We start from the raw sequence: 13,612 nt of genomic DNA, 5'->3' as shown, positions 1-13,612 counted from the left end.
TCAGAGCCCACAAAAAGCATTTGGCGCGCAATGCTGCTGAGGCACAGCTACCACTCTTTGCAAATCCCTGCCCGGGGGAAGAAGCCCTGCCAATCAGCTGCTGTAACTTCAGCGGGGAAGGAGGAGTCTGGCCTGATTAGCTTTGCCTAATAACTGTGCGTTTGATCCCGTCATAGTACCTTCATTCCTCAGCATCTAGCTCTCCTAAGCATCCCTAACTTCATGTCCTTGGCTGAAGAGGAGGTCCTGGGCGGAGAGGCTGCAGGCAGAGGGACAGACCTAGCAGCCAAGAGCCTCTGCAGGCGCTCAGCAGCTCTGCACCGACCGATGCACGCTGCAAACTTGTCCGCTGCCTGGCTGCGGGATTGAGTGTGTTGCACGAACGTCCGGGTGAGGATAGTAATAAACACATTCTTTTAGCTAGGTAATGCAGCCTGTTGTACTGGTTCGCTCCGATCCCAAGCTAGTAAAATAAAAAACACTGTGCCATACGGCATGTTACAAGTTCCCTTACTTTTTGGACTATCTGGACTTCTTGTCGCAGCTCTTCCTTTCCCCTTTGGAGTCTTTAGTCCTTCAGCAAGATACTGGTGGCCGCTTTCTCCTAGCTCCAGCCTTCGTTTCGCCTGTTAAAAAAATGATTTTTTCTTAATTGATGGCTTGTTAAGAAGTGTATTTCGCTTTATCAAACACAATATTGGGACTATAGGAAAGGCAGACAGCAGTGAACTTTTCACAGCAAGGTATCGGTACAGGTTCATACCCCATATTCACAAGGGAATCTGAATATTTACTGGAATCCTAAGGTGGACTTAAATATGTCACTCTCAAAGGCTAGGTTGATGGGGTTTTTATTTGAAAATTCAGCAATTTTTTTAATTTGAAAAGCTGAGTGACAGTTGTATGATCCACTTCAGTATAGTCTGGACCTTCTTAAATACATATGAAAGATTTCTACCCTCACTTGAGTTGAGAACATGTCAGTTAAGAACAGCAAAGAGAATCTCTCAAGCACACGTACGTATGCACCTACAAAGCTACATTTCTTTTGAAAAACTCCTTATATCCATGTAAGTTTCTGCACAGGTAGTACTAGTGCAAGTTATGTTTTTCCTTCACCATTTGAAAGGATGGCTTTGAGAGGACCAGTAGCTTCCAACTACTATAAACTTTCCATCAATTAAATACAAGACACAGCATCAAAAGCAGCATTGGACAACTGTTCTCTGCTTCTCAACAATTGTCCTCGCTGAAAGCACAACCACTACATTTATTTCATATTAACTAGCATGTTTGCATTAAAGCTGCCTACATGAAAGCAAGGTGGAGCATATGTAGTATTAGATAGATGATCCCTGAAAGAGCTAAATTGTTGCATTCAGCTCAAAGGAAAGCTGTGTACATCTTGAATAATAAACTCAATGAATGAAACTGTTAAACTATGCAACACACAGAAAAACTGCAAGGAAAACCACCAGCAATATGAATTTTGTTCCTACACAGAAACACAATCTACTATCTTTGGGAACAATTCTATACCCTGCCATGCTACTCGGGTTACTGAAATTAAATCTGGGGATACTTGTTATCCTAACAATAGAAAGAACATTACCTGGGAAGACACAGGAAAAAGAAGAAAAAAGTTTTACATCTAATGAAGTTAAGCCAAATAACTGTTTCCAAAGAACGTTGTTTATTCAATTAGGTAGAGTAATTCAGAGTACTATAGTTGCTTGCTCTTTAGACTTGCCCCAAAGGGTTGGATCATATTCTGCTCCTCAGTGAACCAAGATAAAATAATACATTCTGCTATGGAGTTGTAGACAGATATTTCTGCATTGTGGATTTAGCTTATGCATTTACTTTGGGCCTGTGACCAACAGAAGCCTCTAAATAAATTAATTTATATGCATCTATTTATGGATAGCTAACTAACATCTTTGTACTGGATTCCGTTTGCAAACCTCAAACTTATTAAAAGGCAAGTTAAAGCACATGAAACTCATATAAGCCCACGGTGTAACAGCGTGTGCAAAGTGCTCAAGCCACTCTTCTCTATACTTCGTGCGAAGGGGCAAGGCGTTAATTCATTGGTGACAGAGAAAAACTGAATTAACTGCATCCTTGTAACCAACACAGGCACCCGGCTCCCAGCAGCCCATTGGTGGCAGCTTCTAGTGTTGTGAAACACCTCTGCTCCTCTCCCTGAGACATCGGCTCTGTAATCCAAGGACACAGATTTTAAAAAGGTCAACTGTTAACAAAAGCATCCAGCTAATATGTTTAGCCAACATAATTGGATTAAATTAAGATTACAGCTATTCCACAGGGAGAAATACATCTCACACTTTTTTTTTAAGTAAGTGTTTTTCCACCCTGAGAACTATAAGAGAAAAGGAAGGAGGGGGGTGAAAAGGGAACAATTCAGGGCGTGGGAAGACTAGGCCAAAGGGATACAATTAAAGATAAAAGAGAATCTCAAAACCAGGTGTGAGAAGGAGGGGAAATGCTAAAGCCTTAAAATCCAGAGATTTGCAGCGGTTCTCTCCATCAGAAGAGAAACTTAGGTTTGGACTATACACCAAAACTTTATGTCTCAACTTGTTTGCAAGACACAAACAACGGTATTTTGCCCCTGCTTTTGTGGTTAAACACTTACAACTTTCTCCTGTGAACTTCAAATAATCAGGTTTGGTAGTGAGAGAACATAAACAGCGTCCTTTGGCTGTGTGCAGCAGCACAAGCCCGTCCGTGTGTGTGCTGGGGGGGCATTACAAATGACCCAGTCTTGTTGGTGTCACCAGGATACTGTACCTAGGGACAGCGCAGGACTATTGACTGGCTTCTAGGAAAATACTGAGGACAGAGATAGCACTACAAGGTAAGTTATTTTGTAGGGCACAAAGCCTACAGAAAATCTGAGATATAAAGCAAAATATTTTAGAAGAGTTTAAAAAAGCTTGGTGAAGTTACTGAGAGGCAATTTTAGCAAACCCTGGGGAATGTTTAATTTCTGGCCAGATGTTACACATCACTCAGCAAGTGCTCTCTTCCCCTTCCTGTTTTACAAACTTCGTAACTGATAACATGCAGGACTGAACTGGTATATTCCTTCAATTTCTTCTTCCCTGACTTACAGACCAAAGACTTTCTAGTGCCTTTTTCTTTGCACTAGAGATCCTGAGTGACTCACAGTTTCTCTCTCTCATCTCCAAAATTATTCATAGTGCTTTCTGATATCAGACTTCCTTTCAAAAATCTCAAGATCTGTGTTCAGCAATCAGCAGAATCTGTGACCCTTTTAAAAAAACCTCTTGATTTGCATAACTTATTTCTGCTACAGCACTATATTCATTATTTGCACTATTTGTACAAATGTATATTACCTTTCTTTATTTGCATTGTTTGATCAATCATAGCGTGCAAAATCTTCTGACACAGTATGTGGAACCTGCTAAGAAGTAGCAAGGCAAAGGACACCAGCACAAAGCATCCCAATGATAGGGAAAGATAAGAAGCAGAGGGACTAAGAACTTCTCAGCGACATGAAACTTGAGTGCAATAAATGGAAGTCAGATTCCTCCGGGGGATTGTGAAAGGATCACAAAACACATGGGGCAATGAGACAGGTAAAGCCACAAATTGATACATCCAGCGAGAGACATAAAAGTAACAGGAAAGCATCCTATTGAGCTGAACCAGACACCTACCTAACCCCTTGGTGGAGACATAAAAAATGTGGCATCAATTGTTTTGACTCAATTTTGTCTTCCAATACTATGAGCAATTCCTGATATAGATCCACTGTTCAGTGCAGACCACTAAAAACAGGTGGCACCTCGAGTCCTATGTAGTTATGCTCTTTTAGCTTCAATCCCTTCTTGCAAAAAAGAAACCCAGATAGCTACCACAATTAACATCAGAGGCAAAACCACAAGAATGTCTTCATAAGAACACTTGTCTCTGTAGGAAAATAGTTCTAAAACTCCTAGGATAAGCTAAGTATTTTCAAGTAGGCAGGACCTGATGCAATTCACTTTACAATACTCAGTCTCAGGGATTAACATTTAAGAAGAGGTTGGAGGCAGGTATGCTTACAGAACACTAGAAAAAGAGCAAGTGTGTTTTTGATGAATTGAAAAACAGGGGTGGAAAAGGTGCAAACGGGAAGTCATCGCCCATTCCCCTTAATGGGCTGTTTGGACTTCACGGCTGCCTGGGTCTAACAGGTCGCTGCTGCCAGCACCTCTTCTCCTGCGGCCCCTCTGCACCCCTGCGCTCTCCCTGCTCCCCTGGTGCGGGCAGCGCCTGACCGACGGGGTCCTCCTCAGACCCCGCAGGGACCTGGCTCAAGGGATCCCGACCAGCAGAAACCTAGTCCTCCTCCAAAAGAGAAGTGAGTTTTCTGCCGGCTTATCCCTTGTGGGTGACTTGTCTGCACTGAGCGGGAGCAGCGGGACACCCCCCATGCCCCTTGGGGCATGAGCTTGGCATTCGAGTGGCTTCGCTTTGGTGTCACATGGCCATCAACTTCAGTTCTTGGGGAAAGAAACTGTCACCAATTCAAAAGAAAAAAGAAAAGTCAGAGTATTACCTTGTAAGAGCACAACAGACAGCAAAGTGCTAAGCGTTAGGTAACAGCCAGGACAGGATTTTGTCAAGATAGCAGAGAGGGAAGTGCCGTGGTGGGGGACAGACAGCATCGGTTTTTGAAGACTGCACCATATCAAACCAAAGCCTCGTTTTCTATGAAGCTTATAGTTCTAAGTTTGAGGGAAGAAGCAGTAAAAACGGCCTCTAATTCTTTCCAATGATAAAACCATGGAGCGTAACTTTGCCAAACTATGCGCATTGAAATTCTTCCTGCTAGATGTCTCTCTCAGCTTTATTACTGGACACAAGACAGTTGCACTCTTTGCAAGAAACAGACCTAAGAAAAATTACGCTACCTGTGCTGCCTTCTGAAAACCCTTTGTCTGAAACATTCCTGCACCCATTAGGCTTTAGCAGACATGTAAAATTTGACAGAAGGATGATTTGAGTTGGGCATATTCTATCCCCTCAAAATCCCAAATTTAAATACACTTGGAAAAGCACAGTCAGTACATTTTCATTATAAACCTTAAGAGCCAAATTCCATTTCAAACTGCAAGCGTCTCAGCTCCTGGGCCTGCCCAGGCTATGCACATGCCATCTCCTGGAAGGTCCCGTCCAGGACAAGACACATCTAAGTCCCCTGCTCCCCTAGCTGGCATTCAGCGTATATCAGAGCAGTAGCAGTCTGATTTAAATACAAAGGGACAAAAGTTGAACTCTGAATGGGAGCAAAAGTTACCTGGGACAAAGCCTGCTGAGATGGGGACAGAAGATAAAATAACTTATTCCAAAAAAAACAGGATGAGGAGCTGGAAAGAAACTCCAGTTTAGGGTTGACTGGGCAGGAAAAATAGGAAGATTGGAAATGACCAAGCATAGCAAGGAATAAATTGTGTGTATTAAGCGATAGCTGATGGTGAACTAAGCAGCAAGCCAGAGAAATGTGTCTTAGTGCTCAGCTGTGTCTCTGTTGGTGTCTCAGAGCAAGGACTAAGTTGGGCAAGTTAAGCAAGAGCAGATGACTAAGCCTGGCGTAGTCTCTAGAAGATATTACAATTGCTAGTGGCAGATAAAATGGCAGCTCTTCTGTATGTCACCACAATGCTGATATTACTGGGGAGGGGATGCAAGCCTAGCCAGAGAGCAGAGATAAATTTTGACTGCAGTGAGGAAGCCGTACTACAGATGCTTCGCCCATCCCCACGCACTTTCCACAGGCTTTCTTCCACATTTTCAGAATTAAGCAGTCACTTAAAAATACAACTTAAAAGCCAAGGTTCTGAGGCATGAACTCTAGAAAGCTGTTCCAGAGGTCAGGAGCTGCGGAGAAGAAAGCAAACATCTTACTTGAAAGGGTAAATTAAGCTGGAGCTTGATGAGGAGGGAATACAAGAAGCAAAGGAAAAAAAAAAAAAAAAAAAAGACACCTTGGGGTGAATGCACAGAAATATTCATACGCTAAGGAAATGTCTCCACTGAACAAGGTGATACAGGCTGTGCATTTTGAACATACTCAAATGAGCAAACTCTGGTATGTGGAGAGCCCTGAGTACCTGCCAGAGGGCTGCACCCAGCTGAGGGCATGGCAAACACTACGGCTAACACCAAGAGAGACCCAAAAATGGGGAGAAGCGCAAAGACGAAATCAGAGGAGCTGTCAGCAAGGAAGGAAGGGACTGAGCTCTGCAGGTCAGCTCACAAGCGAAGAAACACCTGAGGTCATCAAAAAGATGCAAGAGGACTATCAGAGATCCTGCCTTCGGACTCCTAGTGACAACTCGTGTTTCATACCTATTTCTGTTGAGCAATGAGGAGATAAATTTGCAGTTCAAGCTCCTGGAAGGGAGAGGGATTTCCATTTTCCATGAAGAAATATTTACCCCAGTGGTCTACACACAGATACCAATAATTTGTACCATACTATCCTTGGTTTCAGTAGTTAATTCTGACAGTATAAAACCATTAAAATGGGTTTTAAGAACAGAATAGGGAGATAAAGAAATAGCTGGGAATTAAACTGCTTGCACGTAAAAGACAATAAACTGAGTATGTCCTTAAAAGGGGAGCTCTAAAAGTCCTCTCAACTCTTCCCAAAAATACTTCTTCTCTGTCACAAGTATGCATTGCCATACTACCCTACACAGAGGAACAAGACCAGGAATGGCACTTCAATGAAAACATGACCTCAAGTTTTATACATAGCCCATTCATTAGACTCCGGTAAAAGCATATGAAAAGATACACAAAAATAGTGCCTTGAAAACTGAATACACTGTAAAACCAACACAAGGAAGAACAGGAGTCTGAAACATCAGTAATTAGTCAGGATTATTAGTTGAGTGACAAGCAGCTGGTATTTAAAGTAACATTTAAAGAAGCATTTTAAAGCAAATGAAAGCACAGCTTACAGAAATCATCCTGATCAACCTACTCCAACACAAAAGCCCCAAATTTTCTTCTCAGAAAATGGCAAGTGTATTAAAAAGAGGACAAAAAAATCCTTTCCACTATACCAATTTGTGTTTCCTAAACTATCATCTTATTTTTCAGCTTATCAGGTATCAGCTTATTATAGTTTTGACTGAGGGAAATTCTTCTCTAGTTCCTATATTGAAATTATTCATTCAGCTACAGTCAAATTGTTTGTTTTTAATGTAGATGAATATTAAAAGAAAATCCTCTTTGTATGCCTTAGTTGGGTTTATAATTCAGTAAGAGGCACCTCACAATTATCAAATCAAACTACGTTCTGATCATCCGCAGCCCCTCCTCATTAGGCATTTGACCCTGAGAGCTGAAGGCTCATAGTGTTACTCTGGTGAAGTTCCTTTCAAGCCCTAATTAAACCATCCTATTTCCATCCATTTTCACGATTCCCTCAGAAGTATCAGGAGTATCAAGGAAGCCACGAACTGTAAGCGCTTAAACATCAAACGGTAAGACTTATATTTAGCTCAAAAAAGTTAAAATGTGGGTAGCCAGGTTTCAGCGGCAGATCCTCATTTGAAAGTAGGACCCGAGCCAGAGGAACCTAGCGATTGCTTTCCCTTCTCAGGTTGAATATGCAGAAAGGAGCAATGCAAGTGTCATGAGTGCCTCCCAGTCATTACCGCAGAACATCACACAATGCCATTTTTAACACCCACTGAAAGGAATACATTAGCTTCCAGGTATGCTCAACAGTCAGAGCATGGATAGCTCGCTCCCGCGTTAGCGGCGCTGTGCATCATGCCCTGCACCTCACCCCAAGGTGGCAGTTCACAATTCTCTCATCTCGGTCCTGTCTGAACAGAAGAACATTTTCAACTGCTTTCAGATGAAACACAATGACCTGAACCAAACCAAGAAAGCAGCAAAACGTAGCAATGAAAAATGGTGGTTTCTTCCTACGCCTATGGCAGGTCATTTTTACTGAAGGAGGATTATAATCTCAAGGTACTAATTCACGTTGATTTTCATCCTGATATCTCATGGGGAGCTGACCTGCCAGAAGGTCAAAGTATCTCAGTCACCACTACTAATGTAACTCGGACGCTGAGGTAAGCGGACAACCTGTTTGATGTTACTCCATTTTCTGCTCATCAGCCTACTCTGATGCCATGGGACCAGCCTACGCCCCGTCAGACTTGCTCGCAGTATAGTAGCCACTGCTAAAATGTGCAGCTTATCTTGTTCTCCTGCACTGGTGCAGTACTTCGCATTTTCTTTGCACTAGAAGGGGAAGGACATTACAACGGTTGTGCAAGAAATAAACCAAAGCATAAGCCACGTTTCAGGCCTCAAACCAACAGAATTACACCTATGCTGCATAGGAAATGAATCATCTGAGATCTTTCTATTGCAATTTTTTCCACCAAATATGAAACAATTACTTCTTACTGGAAGCAATGGCTTTGAACTGTACTAAGCTTGAAGGCTCCAGTTACCACCTCATGTTGAAATATGAAAAGTTATTTTCAGGAAACTGCACCCAGTTTTCATCTCAACTGCTTAACTGCCCAAGGTGAGGAGCACACGTGTCTCCGAGCAGTCCTGAAAACGGCTCCATGCAACAGCTACTCCCTCATCCCAACACTGCTGGAGGCTGAGCTGCACCCGCCTGGTTAAGGTGGAAGCTCTGGAGACAAAAATTCCAGAAAACGTACCGACAAACAGCCAAGACTCGCACGCAGAAGCACAGAGAGACCAACCAGCGTCTGGGGAGGGGGATCCTGACTGCAGGGTTTTGGGGTGGCTGGGTACAGTAGGACAGTTTCCCTGCCATTCCCTGGGAAGCACAGCCAGGGCCACGGTGGACCACCAGCAGCCTTTAATGCCAGCCTTGTCCTACAAACTGATGCCAAAGCTACCGGCCATTTGCCTACCCCCATTCCCAAAAATACCACTTCAGCAAGGCTGCTGCCTCCAGAGCAAAGCCCAGGGGTTTTCAGTTGCTGTTCACGTCAGTAATTTCTCACCACAGACATCCTTTGAAGAAAACAAGATTGTCATAAAACAGGCCTGATGCTGAACTTTCAAACTGATGGCAAGCAGGCGGGGGGGAGGGGAGGACGTGATGACAGACTGGCCACATAAAGAGACTTCTTGGTGTAATTTCTTCGTATTGCGGCTCTATGTAACAATTACACTGACACAGGTCCACTTTTAATGTTACCCATCGAGATCAAAGTAAGCCAAATAAGAAAGTGATAGTTTAAATTCACACGGTGTGTGATAGGACACCACTTCTTCACATGGCTGCAGAGCTGATTGCAGTGTTTCAGCCCTTCGGCAAAGTTCCCGTGTCCTGAGTAGTGAGGCTAAAACTGAACTAGACCAAGGGAAATATATCTTCTGTATCATTTTAAGGTTGGTCCCAAAGAAAAACCGTCGCAAAGCAGTCAGTCTCAAAACATATCCTAGAGATTATTTTGTCTTTTGTATTTAAGGACTATTTTTACAAGTACTCTTTTAAAAGTCATTAACTTCAAAATAAGATTGTGATTGGATTAGTTCCACCAAGTGGCTTGCACACCATGTGTAGAAATTAGCACAGCTACTTAAAAAAGAAAAACTTTCAAATACTGTCAGTTGTCTGCCAAATTGTCTACTAAACAAACAAGCCCTCGGAGGGGGGAGGAAGGACATTAAGAGAGCTGGAGAATAGGATAGGATGAACTTCCTTGGAGGAAATTCCAGTAAATGCCATGAAGCATCAGATAAACAGGTTAAAAACTAAAGTAGTAGTATACTGGGCATATATATCGACATAGGAATTGGGAGGAGAGTTACTCCTTACTTACAGAACATGCAGATTATAGTCATAAAACTCTCTAGGAAGATGTAATTAATAAGATTTTATACATTGGAAGGGAAAAGGGAGGAGAAGGAGGAGCACTAGCAAAGCCACGCCAGTACTATCTCAGTGTAGGTGCACTGTAATGATGCAAGATTGGGCTTGCATCACAAAGTTTGCTCGCTAAATTGCCAGCCTAAGCCACAGCATCTCGAGCTTTGTTTTCCTTGGATACAGGACACCTATACGAAAGGACGGCATCTGTGGAATTATACCAGTGAAGGTTCTGGAGTGCAAGCTTTCCTGTCTACACAGGTCTGTGGTTTGAGATTTCCCACCCTGGCACCCCAAACCTTCCTGCGCTCCACGCAAAATACCCATCCCGAGTTACACCAGCGCAGTGCCAAGTGACTGCATCGCTTTACTTACTGACAGGTGATTCACGGGGAACCAACTAGCTTGTACGTTCTTCCAAAAATTAATGACAAAGAGGATCCATATGCAAACACTTCAAAAACTATAGCAGAGAGCTACAAACTAGAAGGCAGTAAGTTTTAAACACTCAGGTGCACATGAGCGTTAGTGTTGGGTATTCATGGCCCCAAAGGAGGAGAATCCTTTCTTAAAAAAAGTCGACACCAATCTTGACTCCATATTTTTAATTCACTGCCTGAGGCACGATGGTTCTTACATCTAACTACTTGTTCAATTAATGTAATTAGTTACGAGAAATCAGATCTGAGTAGTAAAACCTTTTATTTTTAAGTACTTCCTTAACCTGGTTCCATACAAGTATAAAAACATACAGGTGGATTCCCCAAAAGTAATAAATGTACTTTGAATCCATTTAGGGTGATAAAAATATTATACAGATTCCAAAGGACATTGTGAAAGTTGACCAAAAACTTTCAGGAGACAACCAGGCCCAGATGACATGCAATGATTTGCACTTAGAGCCAGATGGTGAGAATTTACTGTAATACAGGCTAGTTCTGTACATTATGTAAACTGTGGGGGTTTTAGTTCACTTTAAGGAAGTCCCAACGTTGTCCAAACAGATTAACCCTAAGAAGTTATTTCTGCACCTACAATATCTACAATGCTGACTTTGCATCCAGATATCAATTTATTATTTGCAAACAGTTAATTAGGTACAGTTTTAAAAATGCAATTACTAGTATCACATTAAAAGAAAAAATCCCTAAGTAACCTTGAAAAAGTTAACACAATAACCTCCTCCACATACCAAACCTCAGAGTAACAAAAATAAATAACAAGTGCCCAAGAAGCAGGAAACACAGTTTACATATCCAAAAGCAACTACTCCTAGAAGCAGTCAGAAAGCAGGCTCCAAATCAGGAGAAAGTCACAAAAATTGATAAAAGCATATAAGAAGAGGGCGAGGGAGAGAATCACAGACAGCAGGGACCCAGAGACCCCAGCCGTGGCTGACAGTCCCCTTCATCCAAGATCAGGAGCCAGTACTGCCATCAGCAGGTTTCTTCACATTTTTTGACTACAAACTGAACTTGATTTTCACCTAGCCTGGGTTGCTAAACTCTAAGGACTGATGATTTCCTCCCTCCGCACGTCAAGGTAGGCAGCTGTTGCATATACTCTTATTTCACCAGTCGGTTTGGTAGCAGACAGCCTACGTGGCTGAAACAGCACAAAGATAGCCAAGTTCTTAATGTTTTAAATTCTGTGTAATGTCACAAAGAACAACTAATCCACAGAGCTTTCGCCATGATGCACATCCTACCTTGGCAGTATTTTATCACTCCATCAGCCACACCAAGGAGCAGAACAACCTAAGAGTGCTGGCAAAATGAAGATAAATTATTTGATCCAAATGGCAAGTTCTACCTATTCCCAGTGACAGAGAGAGAATAAAAACAAGACAAGACGACAAACAACAGTTCATAAGAAAAGCGAATAAGTGTTGGTAGACCAAATAATTTTCTTTTTCACATCTGGGTAAATTCTGTCATGCCACGGACAGGGCAATCTAAAAAGCTGATGTGATAGCCTCATATTTACAAGACAACATCCAAAACAGACATGTCATCACAGGGAATAAACTTCTAGGGGAAACGAAGTTAAAGTTGCTGTTCTTTCTCAGATTATGAAGCATATTTCAAAAAATTAACCCTTTCGGCTCTGGTGAAGCAGAGCATCTCAGGTCATAGAGTCAAGCAAGGACTTGATTCTATATCAAAATTGACCCACACCAGACAATTTCTCCATGCTACTTTGCCTTCTTTACTATGTATTCCCTAAACCAAATACCTTGAGATGACTTCTCCAGGAAAACAAATACTACCTTTAAGTCTCAAATTTTAAAATGAAATGAATTCGCATTTTCTAACCTGCCCTTTGATCAAAGAAAAGAATCTAACTTTCTAATATGACCTGCTAGGTATCACAGACCACTGGATTTCCCCTAGTTGCTATGCTATTAGTAACATTAAGTTATCTTGTAGCCAAGGATAGGAAGAGATTGCCATGCAATTTTAGAATCTCTGTTATGAGAAAGTTAAGTGAGCAAGCACCTGTCAGGAAGGACCATAAACACAGTTGCCCCCACCAAAAAGCAGGCAGATGGACTTGCTGACCTCAAGGCTGTTCAGAGCTGAAATTACAGAGCATAACTCTGCAGAGAAATTAGAGAGCAAAACATTTATTCTCAAAACCTGAAGGTATCAACTCATTATTATTTTCCCCTGAGTTAAGAAAAAAAAAAAAGAGTCTAATTTCCACTTTGAGTTTGCATTGTTTCAGCTTTCAGTATTAAGTTCTCGATGTGATCAAGTTCAACAATTTAAGAAGTCCCTTAACACGGGAATCATCTCACAGACTGGCTGAGGTGGGAAAGTACCTCTGGAGATCGATCATCTAGTCCACTCCCCACTGCTCAAAGCAGGGGCAACTAGAGCAGGATGCTGAGGACTGTGTCCAGTTGGGTTTTTAATATGTCCAATGAAGAAGACTTCGCAACCTAAGAGACCTATTCCAGCATTTGATCATCCTCGCTGTAAAATCTTATGTTTAAATGGAATTGCTTGCATTTCAATTTGTGCCTATTGCCTTTTGTCCTGTCACTGGCCACCACTGAGAAGACCCTGGGTCCATCTTCTTCATTCCCTCCCATCAGGTGTTCAGACACCTTCTCTCCTCCAGGCTCAACGGTCCCAGATCTCTCAGCCTCCCCTTGTGTATCAGACGCTTTGAGACCTTAATCACCTTCGCGGCCCTTCGCTGGACCTGCTCCAGTATGTCCATGTCTCTCCTGTACTGGGGAGCCCAGGACTGGACCCAGCACATCAGATGCATCTCACCGGGGCTGAGCGGAGGGGAAGGATCGCCTCCCTCAACCTGCTGGTAATGCAACGCCTAATGCAGCCTGGGAGGTCATCGGTGGCCTTTGCCGTAAGGACACATTGCTGGTCCACCAGGACCCCCAGGGCTTTTTTTCTGCAGAGCTGCTTTCCAGCAGGTTTGCCTCAGCCCATCCTCGTGCCTAGAGTTATTCCTCCCCAGAGGCAGGACTCTGCCCTTCCCTTTGCTGAGCTTCATGAGGTTCCTGTCAACCCATTTCTCCAGCCTGTCAAGGTCCCTCTGGATGGCAGCGCAACGATCAGCTATATCAACCACCCCTCCCAGTTCTGTATCTTGTATATCAGTCAAGTCATCCCTTAATATTAATATTCACTTAAGCAATATTTTGCTTAAGGAAGTTGC

At 42.6% G+C, this 13,612-nt stretch overlaps 1 protein-coding gene across 8 annotated transcripts in view; it reads right to left on the bottom strand.

Annotated features, from left to right (window-relative positions):
- Positions 1-13,612, bottom strand: part of E2F3 (E2F transcription factor 3) — a 43,400-nt gene that overhangs the window by 11,494 nt on the left and 18,294 nt on the right. For 7 of the 8 annotated variants that reach the window (XR_005930817.1, XM_030041994.2, XM_030041995.2 and 4 more), the window contains exon 2: positions 515-626. Coding sequence is in view for 7 of the 8 variants with exons in the window: in XM_030041994.2 (XP_029897854.1) it covers positions 515-626 (112 nt within the window). In the remaining variant the exon portion in view is untranslated. Of the gene's footprint in view, positions 1-514; positions 627-1,312; positions 3,666-13,612 lie in introns of those variants that run through there. The other variant, XM_041118320.1, reaches the window with a different exon arrangement.

Source organism: Aquila chrysaetos, chromosome 18 (genome assembly GCF_900496995.4).
Source record: "Aquila chrysaetos chrysaetos chromosome 18, bAquChr1.4, whole genome shotgun sequence".
Classification (NCBI taxonomy): Eukaryota; Metazoa; Chordata; class Aves; order Accipitriformes; family Accipitridae; genus Aquila; species Aquila chrysaetos.
This window is presented reverse-complemented; position numbering and strand designations above follow the sequence as displayed.